The sequence below is a fragment of the Pituophis catenifer genome, unplaced genomic scaffold, assembly GCF_029215685.1.
Source record: "Pituophis catenifer annectens isolate HBS135680 unplaced genomic scaffold, rPitCat1.0.hap2 SCAF_2, whole genome shotgun sequence".
Taxonomy (NCBI): Eukaryota; Metazoa; Chordata; class Lepidosauria; order Squamata; family Colubridae; genus Pituophis; species Pituophis catenifer.
In genome coordinates this window covers 99,753,516-99,772,925 of record NW_027256882.1, presented here as the reverse complement: position 1 = coordinate 99,772,925, position 19,410 = coordinate 99,753,516, and the positions used below count along the sequence as shown (strand labels likewise).

The 19,410-nt window shown below is 37.3% G+C and overlaps 1 protein-coding gene across 1 annotated transcript; it reads left to right on the top strand.

Moving 5' to 3' along the window:
* Positions 1–12,008: 12,008 nt before the first annotated feature.
* WNT8A (Wnt family member 8A) lies at positions 12,009–18,523 on the top strand. Its single transcript, XM_070933890.1, has 6 exons — positions 12,009–12,088; positions 12,187–12,220; positions 12,486–12,624; positions 14,459–14,584; positions 14,958–15,100; positions 17,963–18,523. The coding sequence occupies exons 1-6, from the start codon at positions 12,009–12,011 to the stop codon at positions 18,521–18,523; spliced, it is 1,083 nt and encodes a 360-aa protein (XP_070789991.1).
* The last annotated feature ends 887 nt before the right edge of the window (positions 18,524–19,410 follow it).

Here is a 19,410-nt window from a genome sequence, read left to right as displayed (position 1 = left end):
TCCGGCTCAGTTCTGCCACCTGTGTGGAGATTAATTACTGATGTGATTAAAACACTCTAAAAAAAAATCTAATAAGGATAGGTCAACATGATGATCTATCATTATTATGCATAACTATTTTTACATATTTTATATTAGAAGAAAAATTACATTTTTCTAGTATTGCACACAGAAGAAAATAATTAATATCAAAGATACATATTCCACAAGGTCAAATTCTTGAAAGAATTCCTTTTATGAAGACAAACTGACTAAAAATTACTTGTTCAACAAAACAATTTTATTTAATGCATATCCATTTAAAACCTCACTTTAGTTCTTGGAGTTAGTTTAAGATAAAATTATATATAAGGTGAAGGAGTATGCAGTGTTCAGTATTCACTGGGAAATTAGGTATCTAACATGTTAAGTACAAGTAGTCCTCAACTTACAAATATTCATTTAATGACCATTCTAAGCAGTGGTGGGTTTCAAATTTTTTTACTACCGGTTCTGTGGGTGTGGCTTGGTGGGCGTGGCATGGCTTGGTGGGCATGGCAGAGGAAGGATACTGTAAAATGTCCATTCCCACCCCACTCCAGGGGAAAGATACTGTAAAATCTCCATTCCTTCCCCAATCCAGGAGAAGGTTACTGCAAAATCCCCATTTCCTCCCGAGCAGCTGGGACTTGGGAGGCAGAGAATAGATGGGGGTGGGGCCAGTCAGAATTTTTACTACCGGTTCTCAGAACTACTCAAAATTTCTGCTACCGGTTCTCCAGAACTGGTCAGAACCTGCTGAAATCCACCCCTGATTCTAAGTTATGATAAGAGTAATCCTTGCACTTCCACCTGTTGCAACATCTCTGTGGTCACATGATCAAAATTCAGGCACTTGGCAGCCAGCATGTATTTATGAGTGTTGCAGCATTCTGACATCACATGATCAGCGATTGTAACTTTCTAAGCTGGTTTCCAACAAGCAAAGTCAATGGGGAAGCCAGATTCATTTAATGACCACAGTGATTTGCTTAACCATTGAAAAATTGAATATAGAATAACAGAGTTGGAAGGGACCTCGGAGGTCTTTTAGTCCAACCCCCTGCTCAGACAAGACATCTTATACCATTTCAGACAATGGCTGTTCAATCTCTTCTTTAAAACATCCAGTGATTGAACACCTGGAGGCAAGACCTAAGACAGAACCATGGGATACCCCACTGCATGCTTCTCTCCATGAAGATGTAGATCCATTGAAAACTACACACTGAGTGTGGTTGGTCAGCCAGTCATGAATCCATCTGAAATGGTGCCGTCTATCCCATATTTTTCTATCTTACCAAGAAGTACGTTGTGGTCTACTTTGTCCAATGCCTTATGTTCACAGCATTTTGCTGGTCCACTAATTTAGTCACTTTGTCATTAATGCAATAAAGTTTATCTGACATGGTCTGTTTTTGACAAACCCATATTGGCTTCAAGTAATAGCTTTCCTTGATTGATGTCAGGCTGATTGGTCTGTGGTTTATTGAATCCATTTTTCTTTTCCTTTTATGAAGATTGGGAATCACATCAGCTCTTTTTCAGTGCTTTGGAAGTTTCCCTGGTGCTCCAGGATCTTTGAAAGATCATGGGTCAGTGATTCCAAGATCACACCTGCCAGCTCCATTGGGCATTTATTTGGCTTCTCGCACATTTAATACCTATGCATCTGCTCCACAAATGTGCAACATTTCAGAACAGATTTGGATAGGGACTAAAATGGAGCTCATGAAAATGGATGGATTTTTTCTGTTGCAAATTCCATTCTCATTCTCAGTAGATTTTATCAGATAGGAATATAAGATTGCACATTATACATTATACAGAGAGCTATACATTATACATTATATATTATACATTATACATTTTACATTATACAGAGAGCTGCCCACAATAAGCAATATATGTAATATGATATTATCTTTATGTGACACTATCCAATGTAAAATTATTCCTAAATATCAAAGTTACTCTTCATCAGAAATGCATCACTGCAATCCTGAGAAAGAAAAGAGTTCAGGAAAATAAGACATTCAAGAACTTTCCCCTCCTTCCCCCCTCTCCCCACAAGTTGTAGGTGTCTGTATACAAATAAAGAACCGATATATGGCATCACACATAGGGAAGTACTTTGCCTCCTATGGAGAGCAATGCAGATGAATACAATAAAAGTCTTCAAGGAAGGAAGGAGAGGAATTTTTTTCTAATTACCAGGTGTGGTAATTAGAATGGAGGTAATTAGTTAGAGGGATATATTTGTAAAGCCATGGAAGATCCGATTCTCTTGGCAAGGAGGGTATAAACTTCAAAAGCTGTCATTTGCTGTGTTTAAGTTTTAAATGTACCACTCTTCCTTTTCTATTTGCACGATGTGACTTGCTTGTATTATTCCATGTTGACTTCCTTTTTAGAATTTTTTTTTTCTAAGATAGCTCAAGCACAGGAATTCCTGTTACAACTCATTTGTGCCATATATCCCAAAATCCAACCTTGATCAAGATTGTAATCTTTCCATCTGGTCCTAATGCTGTACTCTTTGAAATGTGTTGCAAGTTACTTCCAAGTGTGGCCATGGGAAAGTTCAGATCTCTGAAAGCCTGAAACAGTCCTATCACTCACTTTGTATTCAGATAGCCTGAAATCACTTCCTCATTCTTTCTACTTTTCTTATATTGCACACAGAGTTCATATTTTGGATCGGTTCTTTCATTGTAGTGGCCTCTTCCAATCTTTGTGTTGTGTTCCACAGCACTTATTTATTTATTTATTATTTATTATTAGTCATATTTCTATGCCGCTCACTCTCTGAGGACTCTGGGCGGCTAACACCAAAGACAGTATACTAAATAGCATATTGCCCCCTAACAATCTGGGTCCTCATTTTACCCACCTCGGAAGGATGGAAGGCTGAGTCAACCTTGAGCAGGTGAGATTTGATCTTCCCACCCCTCCATTGGTATCCATTTTTTCTTTCTCCCAGATCGTATCACTCCCAAGCTCACTCCAACCCAATCCTGATTGTCTTTTTATACTATTGGGCCCTTTGTCTCCCATACTCCATAGCACTCGGCAGCTATTTCTTTACAATATCTGATTTTCAAAGATTTCATACACTAAGTTTCTATTTGATAAAAATGAACAAGTGTTCTTTGAAAAACTCCTGGATGACTATTGCATTTCATGATGACGTTTGCATACCAAAACTATGCAGCATTTTGCACGTGATTCTAAAAATGTGTCTTATCTTTTCCCAAAATCATGTTGCTGCCATTTTCCACACAATTCCACATTCCCCAAAATGTGGTTATTTTTAAAGAGTTGTCCACAGGCTACATTTGCATCTGTAATGCTCTGGAGCACCTATGCAGAATAAAATACAAAACACTGCAAGCCCCAGTTATATACATGTTGATATATAGAAATTAAATATTGGAAAGAAAAAAATTGGAATTAAAATAATAACAAATATGCCTGTTCAATAGAGAGTCAGTGGTTTCAGAATGGTTTTCACAATCACCTTGAGCTTGATAACTGCTGTTCATATGTTCACTGGGTGTGTAAACTGCCAGTGTGTAAAGAAATCTATGGCATAATTTCCTTCCTTCATTCTTCTGAAAGCCCTAATTAGAGCTTGGCAGGACAAGTTGTTACAGAATCAATCATGGGGACTGGCTTTAAATCAGAATGACATGAGTCATAGAATCAAACCTAGATACATGGTCGTCCCTAACCACCATCGCATTCAGTCATTGAACAAACTATAATTCACACAATGTCTTTCCCTTTATTTTCTCTTCCTCTGTAATCATAGCATCCCCCCCACAAAAAATTACTTAGCTATAGTGGAGGAAAGAAAATTACTAAGAGGAATTTTATATTAACAGAGCTGCAATGGAGAGAGGAAGGGAAAATTAAGATATCTTCTTAACTATCTTCTGTTTACGATATATAACCTCTGAATAATTATATTTAAATTATCTGTAAAAATATTTAGTATTGTTAATAAAAAAACATAAAGATTTTTTAAAATTATGAACAAAACATAGAATTCAAAAGAGACAAAACCAGACAAAAGGAGCAAAAGCATGGTCCAGTTTTCATTGGAAAGATATCAGAGTAACAGAGTTGGAAGGGACCTTGGAGGTCTTCTAGTCCAACCTCCTGCTTAAGCAGGAGACCCTATACCATTTCAGACAAATGGTTGTCCAATCTGTTCTTAAATACCTCATGTTGGAGCACCCACAACTTCTGGAGGCAAGTGATTCCACTGATTAATACTTCTGTTAGAAAATTTCTCCTTAGTTCTAGTTGTCTCCTTGATTAGTTTCCATCCATTGTTTCTTATTCTGCCTTCAGGTGCTTTGGAATTAGGTTGACCTCTTCTTCTTTATGGCAGCTCCTTAAATATTGGAAAACTGCTATCATGTCTCCCCTAGTCCTTCTTTTCATTAAACAAGGCATACCCAATTCCTGCAACCATTCTTCATATGTTTAGCTTCCAGTCCCCCAATCATTTTTGTACCTGTAGTAAATAGGATTTCTTATGTCAGTAAGATATACCAGTGAGGAAGAGACAGCTACACAAACCTTCATTGGAAGAGAGTTTCATGTATGGGGACTTCAGCCCAAAGGCCCACCTTGCTAATTTAGTTTCCTGAGCAAAAGTCTTATCAGAAGGTCTAAAGTGCTGGGAGGTCTGATGGAAAAAGAGATATTCACTAAGAAAACCAAGAGGTTTAAAAGTAAGAATGAATATTTTTTTAGCACATTAAAGACTGGACACTTTCAATTAAGTCTGGAAATGGAATAATAGCTTGAAAATATAGCATTTAATCAATGCCCTCCATTTTAGCAGCTGATATTATTCAGAAACTCTGACTAGAATTCCTTCATTTGCTTGGACATGCAGAAATCTTTTGAGAGCAGACCTAAAGACTCCTAACAACAGGGTACCTACCAGTCCTTGGTGCAGATCAGTCTGCAGATCAGACTCCTGTATCATGAGCAGAGGTGGGTTTCAGCAGCTTCTGACCAGTTCTCAAGAACCAGTAGCAGAAATCTTGAGTAGTTTGGAGAACCGGTAAATACCACCTCTGACTGGCGCCTCCCCCATCTATTCTCTGCCTCCCGAGTCCCAGCTGATTGGGAGGAAATGGAGATTTTGCAGTAATCTTCCCCTGGAGTGGGGAGGGAATGGAGATTTTACAGTATCCTTCTCCTGCCATGCCACCAAGCCACACCCACAGAACTGGTAGCAAAAAATTTTGAAACCCACCACTGATCATGAGGTAAAATAAGCCAACATGTCCTAAACCAAGAAGCATTTTAGAGGCAGTCCTCTGTATATTGGTTTCCCCTGTCATTTTATTTGTGGCCCTTTCCAAATGCCTCCTTGTGCTCCTTAGCACAATAATTCATCTAATCCTTGTTTAAAGCTGCTGTGGAAAATTATTTCTGCTAAGTTTTCATGTAGATTTTTTTTAAAAAAATTGATTTATATGCCGCCCTTCTCCGGGGACTCAGGGTGGCTTACAATGCGTTAAGCAATAGCCTTCATACTTTTGTATATTTATACAAAGTCAGCTTATTGCCCCCACAAACTGGGTCCTCATTTAACCTACCTTAGAAAGGATGGAAGGCTGAGTCAATCTTGAGCCTGGTGAGATTCGAACTTACAGTAATTGCAGACAGCTGGTGTTAAGCACAATGCTTTTAGTCTGCTGAGCTACCAGACCCGGTATGATAGCCCATGTTAGCCATTGCAATGAAAATAGTCATTTTACAATCTGACTCTCTTGCCACAAACTCACAAACTGAACTCTTTAGTTCAGTAGATCTAATTAGCCTTCCTCAGCCTATTATCTTCCAAAGATATTGGGTTTATTTTACAGCATCTTCAGCCATGCTCCCCATGGAATATATCACACATCTCAGTAGTTGGGGGAAATGGTACTAGCTCCTTAGTAAATATTGTTAGGACTGCAGGTATGCAATGCCAGCCTGCAGGCTTACTCAGAAGTTAATCTCACTAAATCCAGTACAGGAGCATATATTTCCTGATATAGATGCAGATTCAAAGTCAAACATCTTTCCTGAACAGCGGATTTCCTCTGTGCTAGGAAAGCACCATTGGTCACACTTCCTTCTTATGTCAAAGGCAAAGCAGCACTGCCAGTCCCAGTGAACAAGCCATCCTTTCCATCCATGCTGCTAATCACTTCATCCCCTCAGGGCTGTGAACAGCCAGGACCGCAAGCCCTGAATCACCAGAAGAATCTGGAGAATTTCACTGATTACAGTCAAATAGCTATGCAGTCAATATAACCATTTCTGATTAAATGCCAGGTCTTCTGAGATTTCTGCATAGCTAGTCTTCTCAAGGCATCTCCATCCTATGCTCTGAGAATATTTTGTATAATAAATGCTGCTAGGTGAAAATGAGAACAGTAGCTAACTAACAGGAAGATCTTTATTCTTATTTTGACCCCTATGTTTTCTTACTCAAGAAAAAAAGAGGTGGCTCCTCAACTATAAAACCACATGTATAAGCACACATATGTGGTTATTGCCATACCACCCTCATGCCAGAACATAGAAAAATTATTAAATATCTGCTCTGAAGAGGTCCTTCTAGTGTTTTTTTTTTTTAATTAAAGAAAGAGTAAGCTATCTAAGAAAAAGTCATAGTTGATACCAAAAGATGATAACGTGGCTAATTATAGTTGATGGCATGGTTTAAATAATAAATAAATAAATATATCTCTCTGGAAACAAATTACTTATTTCAGGACTTGCTTTTGTCCTAGGTAATTGCTGTGGGAAATGTCCACATATAGTAGCTGCAGCTGCTATTTGAAGAATAGAGTCTATCTCAGAGCTTGGTATTTTTCTGTGGTGTAGTAAATGGTCTAATGCAGGGGTGCCAAACTCACATCATCATGGCGACATCACGTGACGTATTGGGACTTTTTTCCCCTTCGCTAAAACGGGTGTGGGTGTGGCCAGCGTTTGAGGCATCCGGCCTGCGAGTTTGACAGCTCTGGTCTAATGCATGGAAGGTGCCAGTTTACAATGAGATGTGAATGGTATGGGATTGCCTTCCTGTGTAGTATGAATCTAGTTGGTGTGGTTTATAAACCAAAATTAACATGCTTTCTGAATCTAGCCAGCTGTTATTTGTTCAGCCAACTACTGTATGTTAAACAGTGTGATATATGGTCTGGTCTAATGAAATTTTGGTAGGAAGTCAACTGAAGAAAAATATTTCACAGAATATTTAACGTAAGTGCTTATAATATCAGAAAACCCCTGTTGAACTAGTCTTCCCCAGTTTAGCACTCTTCAGATGTAGCTGGGATTAGAGTCCTACTGTAAAACATAATCATTTGTGCGGGGGAAAAATCAGATTAGCGGTTTTCTTTCCACCAAACACTTTCTTACAAAGAAGAATTGAATCATTTGTTGTCTATTAAAATCCTTTTCTTTCTGAAATGGCTTTCCAGAATGTTAATGATTACAGTGTCTCAAGGCAAGGTTTTTTCCTCCCAGCAGGAATACATTCACTTTGGGAAAACTTCTGTGCTCATTACAAGGAATTTGGCATTCATTACATTCTCACTAACCTACCATTTTAATCCTCTGATTGTGAATGTTTGTTTGCAGCTTTATCAGGCTGGCTCCAGGTTTCCCTTTCACATGATCTTGGATGATGATAAGTTTCTTCTATTGCTAATAAACTTGGAGTCAAGAAAGAATTCAGAAAGAAAGGAAGGAGCCTTGGGCTTGTGTGACTTAGTCTTTTGCTATGATATGAAAATAGTCTGCTAAATCTGATACAACCTTTTCTTGCCCAAGGCTATATATGTGGCCAATGAAGAGCAAACCAGAGATTGCACTTCTAGTAATGAGTAGGTTGAGAACAAAACTAAATTTGGTTGCATTCATGTTTAAATTGAACCAGAGATATGAATACTGTACTTATTCTCCATGAATTAATCATTTTACTTTCTATCATATTAAACATGTATAATTTCATAGTAGCTTTTGAAAGTCTTGAAGATTGTACTCAAGGATTTTGAGCAAACAGGTATGTAGCCCTGGATCACTGGTTCTTTCCATTTAATTTTTTTGGTGGGTACTCTGGGTTTCTGGCAAATGAATAAGCTTGACTTATGAGATGCCCAACTATTTCATGTAAGAAATGGTGGTGTCCAGGGCCGGATTTTCCTATAGGCTAACTAGGCTTCAGCCTAGGGCCTCAAGATCAAGAGGGGCCTACATTCAAATTGTTAGCAAAATTAAAATAATTAAAATTACACTTTCACTATAGGTGAAAGGGCCTCATAAGTGGAATAGCCTAGGGCCTCTTTTCATCTAAATCCGGCCCTGGTGGTGTCTAAGGACTGCCCTACTATGCTATAATAACTCCCTTTCACCACATGTTTAAATGCTTATACTGTGTCAGATTTATACCACATTTTCTGTCATTGGAGTTCTTTGCAGTAAATTGTGTCAGGAAGTTTAAACTATTAGTCTTGGAGTTGGAATTCTAAATACTTTACACAAGTGATGATCTTTAGGAAATGATTCTCAGCCACATTGTGTGATCTGATGGTGCAGCTCCAGGGCAAGGAATGATGGCCTTTGCTTGCCCAGGCATTTTATGCATTCTTCCCCTGTATTGCCTCCGTGTGGGAACAAGATCCTTGAACAGATAAGCAATATCATAGGTGACCTTCATGATTTATAAAAATGACTGACTGAGTAAATGCTAAAATATACTAAATAGTAAAAAATAAGTTTTTTAAAAAATAAAATAAAACTACATTTCCATTTTTAAAAAATTAGGAAGGAAGAGACTTTTGGTGATAAGGAACTGCTTGCCAAATCCCAACAAACTGTACCTTTTCCCACAAATTTCCAATATTTCTTTTTCAGATAAGATGTGAAGGTGTATCTACCCTAGAGGTTTCTGCAGGAGATGGCTTATCTAGAGTCATTTCAGTTTTGCTTTAGTATGTTAATGAGTTGGAGTGTGCTTTGTCATATTGATAAATAATCTTCTCTATTCCAGGCACTGAACAGGAATAGTAGGTAACTGATGATTTGGCTAGATTCCCTTACTGCTTTTAATATGCTTGACGATGGAACATTTCTGGAGTACATGCCTAGAATGGCAATTTGAAGCACAGAACCAGTATCTCCCACAGATTTCAGATAGTGGTTCCGAAACATCCCTTCTGAGCCTGTTCAGTGGTTTATGGACTCCAGGATTAAATTTTATACCCCATTCTATTTCACATAAAGATGACATTCTTGGGAGAAGATAGTTTGGATAGTTTGGCTTCATCAGTACGCAGATGGCTCCTGCTTTCTTTTCTCTTTCTCATCTAATCAAGAAATAGATTCAAATTCTAAATCAGATATCTAATGTTGATAATTGATTGAATAACATCAATCATAATCATATCAAATGCTCCATTCAGAGAACATATAACTGTTCCTCCTAAGTTGAAAAATGGAATATGGGATTCAGTTTATCTAACTAATGAACTAATAAAATGTAATGGATTGGGCTGCATTTTCCATGAGGACACATATTTTCCAGCTATCCTAGATTTAGGTCTTAAACTAAAAATGTTCTTGAGTTGGTACCTCAAGAACATGTTCAGGCTTTGCTGGTAGTTACCAGTGCATTTCCTCATATATTCAATGCATAAAATCTTGGAAATATCGGATCTTTATAACACATACCTTGATGATGTTCCTTTGGATCAGTCTAGTGTTGTCTTAAAGAGGCTTCATTTAAAATGTGTTTGGAAACTTAATGAAGTCTAAACCCCACCTGGTCATGGCCATGGTTCACTAAAGTAGTGAACACTTTATTTTCTTTAATATTCTCAGGCTAGTAGGCATGTTTCTAGGTACAGTTAAAATGCCAGTCATGATCTATACTGTAAAACTATACAGACACAGTCCTGGAATGTTTACTTTGTCTATGTCATCGTCTGCTACCATTTGTCAGATATATATTGATGGTTGTGCTCATTTGGTTCTATGAGGAAGTTATTTGGTCAATACAGCTTCAGGTTCAAAAAGTTGTTTTATTATTTACAAAATATATATATGCATACAATAATGAACAAGGTGTCCTGTTACACTTTTTACCCTAACTGTATGACTCAGATGTTGAGAGGAGAGATAAGTGCACATGTTGTCTTGCTGAGAGATAGATGAGAGAGAGAGAAAAAACAGGTAAAATGTCCAAGTGGTTTCTGGGTAAGAGTCCAATAAAAGAGTTCATTGGCTGATATAGTCACATGTGATGTCTGTAAAGACTTAACCCCTTCTAGTCTCTGGTGCATCATATGCAGGCAATATTCTGACAGTCTACATATTACCTACTCCAATTTTAAGATCTTTGAAGAGCCCCTTTCAAAAATACATTTGTTTGGAGAATCAGGAATTAGACATGTGAGAACAAGAAATATTGGCTATTATCAGTCAAAAAATGAATCAGAAAAGGGGAAGTTAGGGAGGAAAAGGGGGAGGTGAAATTTGTTGCAGTCATATTGGGATAAATCAATAGCAAGCTGACAAATCAAACATTGAGATGCCCAGTCAAAAAAAGGGGGCTTTATCTTGCAAAATGCTCCCCCAGAAAAGTAAATTATCTCGAATTTTCATGTGAATAGGCCTTGCAGAATACTAATGCTGCACCTTCTTGCCCATCTGTTTGGGAATAAATGTAAAATTCTGTGGATTTAGGGATATTTATATTTAAGTAAATTTGCAAGTGCAGAAGAGAGGATTTTTGACGATTACTTAATCACACTAAAATATCATCTTGCTTTTAATGTGCTGGAAGAGGTCCATGGACATTGTTACAGATAGTCTTTCTGTCTGAATTTTTTGAAAGCCAGGTTAACTGCTGATTTATAAACTTAGATCTCTGTCATGCCCATCAGAATAGAATACAGTAGTTCAAATTAAGGATGAAACAAATTTTGTATAGCTATAACAATTACCCACTTTTCCTGGCTGGGATCATGTTTCTTAATCTGTTGCATGATGAAAATAAAATGAGAATTATAATACTAGCTCTTTATACTTTTAACTACTTTAAAACATTCCAAGAGGACCATCCCTAGTGCAGATATACTAAATGTTATCTTCTATAGTTTCAGGCAACACGACTACGCTCATGAGGAACAGCCCTGCAAGGCATCAACTGAGGGAGGCTATTGAAGTTCACAAATGAGGCTGCCCTCACCTTCCAATGTATGAAATCTTAGCTCTGTCCTCGAAGAAACCCTCGCAAAGTTTGTTCAACTAGCAGGATTTCATTGGAAGGAGCAATTTAATCATCAAAGATAATTAGCCTTTCCCCAAATGATCCCCCTGATCTCTGGGGAGCGACAGAAGACCAGAAGAAGGAAAGGTGTTGTTTGTTTGTTTTTCAAAGGAGAAAGAAAGGACACCTCTCTTCAAGTCAAGGAGCGTTTTAAGAGCATTAAAAAGTTCTCTATTGTTAGGCAAGTTCTGAGAATGGATAGCGAAGACACCCCCCCCTTCCTCCTCCCTTTGCCTTTTGAAGTGCAGCATCATCAGGCAGCTCCTTCTGCTATCTTGTCATTGGGTAGCAAATGAATGGGGGTGGGTGAGAGGGGGGCAGTTGGCCGTTTAGGCATCCACCTTATAAATAAGAAAGACTTAGGCTGCAGGAACTTCCCTTCTTCTAGCATCTGATGAAGGGGGCTGGCGGACCTATGGGAGATTTTTATTCCATAATTAGGCTTTTAAGTAATTAAAAGAGCCTTGGTGTTTTTTTCCACCCTCATTCTATTGGGCTGGGACTTTTTGTAGTTTTTTTTTTAAAGTATAATAAAAGGAAGAGCACTAGATCTTTCTGTTATTTAGCAAATCCTTTGAGAAGGGTGTGAAGGGAAGACAATTTAGTAGGTCAGCTAGGGGAATAGAGATTTACCATGAGAAGAGGGACCTCCGTCACCCTGGCCAGTCTCGTGCTATATAGTGCTATTGCTGTTTTCAACACATCATCAGCCTGGTAGGCATTCAAGGCTCACTGCCACTTAGGGTTCTGGGTTTGGAATGACTCTGTTCAGAAAAGTTTTTCATAACTTTTTTTTCTCTCTCTTTCTACAGGTCAGTGAATAACTTTCTGATGACAGGGCCCAAGGTACTTATTCCTTACCCCTCTAAAATGTATTTTAAATTTGCATAATTGATGACAGCTTACTTTAGTCAATAACATATTATTTACCTATGGTAAGTAACCTTTATTAATATTGTGACCCTCTGTGCAGAAATCAGAGAAACTGGATATAAATGGCTATATAATTGGATATAATTTGGATTATAACCTCTGGATATAATTTAAGGGTGTTTGGGAGGGTTGAGAAACATTGGAAAATAATGTATTATATTTGTTTTGTCTGTGAAAGGCGTATTTGAGGTACTCTACGAGTGTGTCTGCTGGTGCCCAAAGTGGAATCGAAGAATGTAAGCATCAGTTTATCTGGGAACGCTGGAATTGTCCAGAGAGTGCACTTCAACTCTCCACTCACCATAGACTTAGAAGTGGTAAGTGGATTTTAACACATCCCTGCCTTTTGATAGGTCCACTTGAGTTGTTTTTATCAGTCTGCAAAGGTTATGTGCAACTGAGAATAGAGCATAACTTGTAGGGTTCACCAAGTTTTCAGTTACCTGTGGCCTGACTTGCTCCTGGAATATGTGAAGGAATATATAATAGGAATACATTATTGAACAGATCAAAGTAAATTTCTCTTTTACTCTGCTGTTATTAGTTACCATAGGTGGGACTGCCCTTTTTCTAGAAATGGCATAAAAAATAGTTTTAGACCTCTAATCCTTACAACAAATCTAAGAGGTAAATTGTGTGGAAAGTGACCAATATGAAGATCTGAATCAGGATTGGTACGATATCCAGTTTATAATGCATATACACATTGAGTTGGTACCTCAAGAACATTTTTTTCCCCCAGCCAAGATTGAGGTCTGTCTTTTTATCCCAGAAATCAGCTGCTGTGTTCATCCCTATTAGGACAATGGTTTTATTAGGTCAGATCAGATAAAAAATAGTGTGCAAGTTTTGAGTCTCTCATTTTTGCTGAAGGTCAGAGAGGTGAGCTAATGTAGTGCATGGATTTTTTTAAAAAAATTATGGTCAGGACTAAGTCAAGCAGTAACAGTTCATTTTAAAATGCAACTATTTGTTGCTGTTTTTTTAAAGACATTTTAAAAAGGGCCATTCAGAATTCATAATGAACCATGATTTCTAGGCTGGTCATAAATCTGGAACTCAGAACACAATCCTATGCAACTTTCCTGCGAAGCTGCTCCTACTGAATTTAGCATGGAAGACTTCTACATCTGTGGGTGCAAGAATACTTTATAAAATAATAAAATTAATGTTGCCATTGAATGTGGATAGATAGATAGATAGATGTATGTATGTATGTATTAAAGAATTTAAAATATTTAAAAAGGAATTTAAAAATTCCTTAGTTAAAAGAATTTTGGAGAAGGAAGACATTCAATGGCAACATTAATTTTATTACTTTATAAAATATTCCTCTCTCTCTCTCTCTCTCTCTCTCTCTCTCTCTCTCTCTCTCTCTCTCTCTCTCTCTGTGTGTGTGTGTGTGTGTGTGTGTGTGTGTGTGTGTGTGTTGGGGATATTTGTGTATTTATGTGTATGTTTTAAATTCAATTTTGATACAAAATGAAAACTAATCTGTTGATTATCACTAGGTATCATATATCAATGCACCTAATTTATAAACTGACATAGAGACCAGGGGAAATGTAGATGGATTAACCAATCAATTCTCACTGCTTCAAACTAGCTCAGAATGAATAGACATCATACAAATGAAAAAAACACTTTCATTCAATGGTGTATCAAATGAGGATGCTTTCACCAAGAGTGCTGCTTGATTTGTCTGTGACATGATGAAATACATAAAATTTAAACACAAAAATTTAAAACCTTGGAGTTGAAATAAAAGCAATGATTAGAAAACAAATCATTTTATAGTAGAAATGCAGCGATTATATCCACAAATTTAGTATTTCTCTCCCTCCAATTTCTTAACATGCTGTACAAATTTGCAAAAAGAGCTTGTTTTTCTTTAATTCCATTGTAATTCCTGTCTGTCTTTTGGTACATTTCCTAATCCAGAATCCTAGTGAGATTTGGACATGGGAAGGGATATAAATTCTTTAACCAAACCTCCTTCCAGAGATTGGGAATGTATTGGCATATACAAACCCATTGCCTGAGATGAGAAAAAGATTTCTTTTGCTTTTATTTTGGCCAGGAGAAGGGAAGATTAGACTAGAAGGAGATGAAGGTTTATGTTTCACACTGACAGTTCTTTCTTCCTTCTAGCTACAAGGGAGACTTCATTTGTTCATGCCATCAGCTCAGCTGGAGTAATGTATTCCCTAACCAGGAACTGTAGCATGGGAGACTTTGAGAATTGTGGCTGTGATAATTCAAGAAATGGACGTGTAGGTGAGCCTGGGTATTTTTGAAAAAGATATACTGAAGAAAGACAGGTGTTGTTCTCCTCGGTTAACCTTGTTTCTACACGTTTGAAATGCAGAACTGCAGGGTCCATATTTTGTACTCTTTATTTCAGCAAGTTAGACGAAGGTATCAATTAACCTCACAAATTGTGCAGATTATGAAAAATCCCAAGCAACACAACTGAAAAATGTTTTATTTCCCACCCACCCCACTCCCACCCCCACATGCATGCTCCTCTACTAATCCAAAAATTGTGCTCATTCCCTTTAGATTTTTGGTGAACTTCTTAAAACCCACCTCTGTTTTATGACTCAACCCACAGGTATTTGGAAATAATACTTTTTTTTTTCTCCCCCAGGTGGAAGCGGATGGGTTTGGGGAGGATGTAGTGACAATGTGGAATTTGGTGAAAAAATTTCCAAGCACTTTGTGGATGCTTTGGAGACAGCACATGATGCCAGAGCTTTATTGAATTTGCATAATAATGGGGCAGGGAGATTGGTAAGTTTTACTTAGAAAAAATATTTCTTTTGGAATTGGGGTATGTGCAAACAATGTTACAGAACTATGCCTTCAAGCTGTGTTTTCCTGATTTGACTATCTCCATGATTTCATGAACTTGAGTGCTCAACTTGAATAACTATAGAGTTACCTTACCTGGCCCTACAAGGAACTACATGTTTCAATAAACTCCTTTTTATTTTGGAAATAGAACATTTAGTCATTGTCAGTAGGACGATAGTTCAGTGATTGCTTTAAAACCAGTAACCACAATGTCTGATTTTTTAAAAATGTATTATTAAGTCCAATTTGATGTGATGAATACAAACTTTGCTCTCACTTAGCTATGGGGAAAATGTGGGAAAATCTGTTCTCTATATTGATTGATTGAAATTTATCTTCAAGTTCCATTACAATGAGAGATTTGGACAAGTCCCAACATGTCTGCTGTTGACTCTTTTTCCTCAAAAGAATTTACAAGATTGCTTGTTAGGCATATTTATAATGTGTGAAGTAAGCCTGATTTGCAAAGAATCCATATCCTTAACAGCTTGTATTCAGACATCCAACTAAGTAAAAGCAAACCAATGGATTTTAACTTAACATTATTTTAGGAACTGGTGCATTACAGTTTACTTATAATATGTTAAACTTCTGGCCATATATATTAATATTAAAATAAAAAAACATTGGGCACATTTTTTCTGCAGTGTTTGATGAACATGAATCTAATTTTCTCCAATCTGCTGTCCTCCATATCTGATATTCATGCTACATAGGGATGATAGTAACTAGAATCCAACTTATGCAGAGAGCAGTAGACTGAAGGAGGCTTCTAAGATATGGACAGTAATTATATTCCATACATACTAAACCAATATATATAAGTCAGTCTAAAATTATAATATACTGGTGTAAGCTTTTGTTTTCCACTACTCAACTAGACATTCTTTACATATTTATAAAGTAAATCTAACTGAACACAGAAGAATTTATTTTAGTAATGTATGTTGCTTGTTTCCATTAATAACATGTTCACCTAGCATGGGAATTTAGCCGTGGAGAAGTTCAGGTTAAGAGGGAAGAGGTTATGGGGAAATTAAATGAAAGCCTGATGCTTGTGCCAGTGCAGGGCTGCATTTAGAATAACAGCAGGTTGATCCAGGTTTAGCTCTTTACTTTAATCGTAAATCCCTCTCTCTGCCCAAATCACTCACATTATCACTCTTAGAAAGTTGGCAGAAATCATGTACGCTAGGTAGCATTCAGATCTGTAGAAAACAGGGCTATCCTAGGATTCAAACTGGACTATTGTTTAGCAATAGTCTAAAGGTGGTCCAGAGCTATTATTGAAAGGAGAGGCATTCATCTACATCTACCTGGGCATTAAGATTAGTCTTTAAGAGTTATTCTCTTCCTCGCCCCCCCCCCCCCAATATGTTGTTAAGAATTAACAGACAAAGATGGAACCTTCCTGGTGATGGCCTTGCTCTGATATAATTTCTTTTTCAGCATACACTTTTATATTGTTTATAGCTTCTTTTACCATAATGCAGGTCTGATGTTTAACATGTTTTTGAAAGTATGATTTTGCTATTACTTCTATTGATTTTGTATGGTTTTGATGTTTCAATAGTATTATAAATGAATAGTAAATCATAACAAATGTACGTTCTCCCAAACTCGCTGGAAGAAAGTTGGGGAAAAAACATTCTTCCAGATTTGTGGTTTTTTTTTTTAATCCTGTTAAGTAATGTAAACCAATGAGCGCTGAACAGGAAGTTGTACACATTTTGAAAAACGATTCAGAGGATGTGGTGTAGACCTGATGTGAACTTAACACTGCTGCACAACACTTTAAATTCATTTTAAAATAACTTTTTGCTCAGATTTTGATATGAATGTGGAAGAAAGGAATACCCTGCCTTAACAATCATTTTTATGGATTCCTTAAAGTAGCAGTGTCCCCTTCTCCTCCAGCTTACATAGAAGCCAAAAACTTTAACAAACAGCTGAGAGGTGATGATGTGCTTGTTCAAGGTCTAAAGCACTTATCCTGAATCAAGTTTACAGCATTTCCAGCCCTCCTTAGCTGGACACAGAAATGGACCCCACATGTTCAAATGTAATAAGACCCAACTAGTTAATGCATGTACAAAGTCTAACCTGAGAGCTGTGCGATAAAAAGCCTGTCTCCTTTTTTATTTCTAGAATGGAAAGAACTTTAAAAAGAGGGGCACTTTTCTGTAATTTTTAGAATTGGGGCCAGCGGGATTGAGTAGGGGAATAAGAGGTTGTTGCTTAAGACACCAATTTTTCCCTGTAAAGCTTCTGAACCCCTCTTTCAAAATGACATTTCCCCCAATCATTTTTGGAGTGCAGATTGCAGTATCCTGTACAGAGCTTTGAGTCTCAGCCTGTCAGAAATTGCAGGCCACAAGCCAAACATATTGCCAGAGACCAGGAAGAGATAAATTGATGCCTTCCACTAAATCCAAGTGGCCAACTGGCATGAAGATTTGCAGTTTGGAAAGTTGTAATCCAAAATATTTGGGAGATACCAAGTAGTAGGGGCTTATGCTCAATGGTAACTGTTTAAAACTTTTGAATCTTTAATTAAAAGATTAGATATTTAAATCTAGTCAATCTTTTCCAGTCTGGTGTCCTTCAGATATATTAGGATGAAACTCCCAATTGTTATGTCCTCCACATAATGTTTGACCTTGCACACTCTTAAAATAGCCTACTTGGGGAAGGAAGAGTTAAGTTTCTCTTCTCGCCATATTCTTTTGGTATTTAACAGAATTGTTCAATGCTCTTATTTCCTAGTATTCCTAAATGTTGTTCCATCTCTCATGCAAGGCTGTAAAAGCAACCATGAAGCGGGCCTGCAAGTGCCATGGAGTATCAGGGAGCTGCAGCATCCAAACTTGCTGGCTCCAACTAGCAGACTTCCGAGATGTTGGAAATTATCTAAAGAACAAATATAACCAAGCTCAGAAGCTGGAGTTGGACAAGAGAAGAATAAGAGCTGGTAACAGTGCGGAGAGTCGTGGAATGTCATCTGAGCCCTTCAACACCATGCATGCTGCTGATCTTGTGTTTTTGGAAGACTCCCCAGATTATTGCATCAAAAACATCAGCTTGGGACTCTATGGTACTGAAGGACGAGAGTGTCTTCAAAGTGGCAAGAATCTGACCCAGTGGGAGAAGCGGAGTTGCAAGAGACTCTGCATGGAATGTGGCCTCAAAATAGAGGAGAAACAGATTGAAATTGTCACAAGCTGCAATTGCAAGTTTCATTGGTGTTGCAAAGTGAAATGTGAACAGTGCAAACAAGTGGTAACTAAATATTATTGTTCCGCTCGAGTGGGCTCTCTTTCCAATAACTCTCGGCAGCGGAACAGGGGTCATGGGAGATAAATACATCATCCTCTAACTTTCCCTAAGGCTAATGCCTTGTTCACAGGAAGTATTCAGAAAAGAGATCTTTGAATCATAATTGTCGGACTTTCAGTTTTTCATTGGATAAAGCTTTTGTGTGCACATTACACTGAACTAAATTTGTATTAAGTCTGAATATTACCACTGCACAAGCTCATCACCTTTTATATGCCTACCTCTATTCTAGAAACATGGTTTTCCCCTAGTCTACATGCTAGGCAAATGTTTTCATCAACAAGCTAACCTTACATTATAAGGATCAATTCAGGCTTGGGATATGTAGATGTTTCATTTACAATGCAATGTAATATGGATTGTAAACTTAGACTGTAGCCATTGATGGCTTTAAAGTTTCTTTTAAAAATTTCACATCTGTAAGCAAGTTAAACCTTGTAGCAAGTCTCCTTTCACATTGAAGCATTGTCTTTTTTGGCAAGATTGGAATGGAAAAAATCTGAAGCTCAGATTCAATATTGTTCAACTACATGTATAATACTTATTTCCCTTTCTTCCCCAGTCTTTTTCAGTCTTTGATCTTATTTATAATTATTAATGTGATATATATTTCCACAGCTTAGGGCATACAATGTTATCATTTTTCTTAGGATTCCAATGCCCAAGGTAATAAGATATTGATGATACATAGGATCCAATCTGATAGCTATTATGTTTTTAACTTGCAAAATACATAGTTATCGAAAGTATGAAAATCAGAGATTATCCTGCATTTTATCTCTTCGAACAAGATAGTGTCATAAGAATCCAACATTGTGATCAGAAAATATTGGTTGCTTAAAATGTTGGTTGAAATTCACAGAAATTTTGGAAACCCATTGTTTGAATGATTTTCTGTAGTGCTAGAGAAT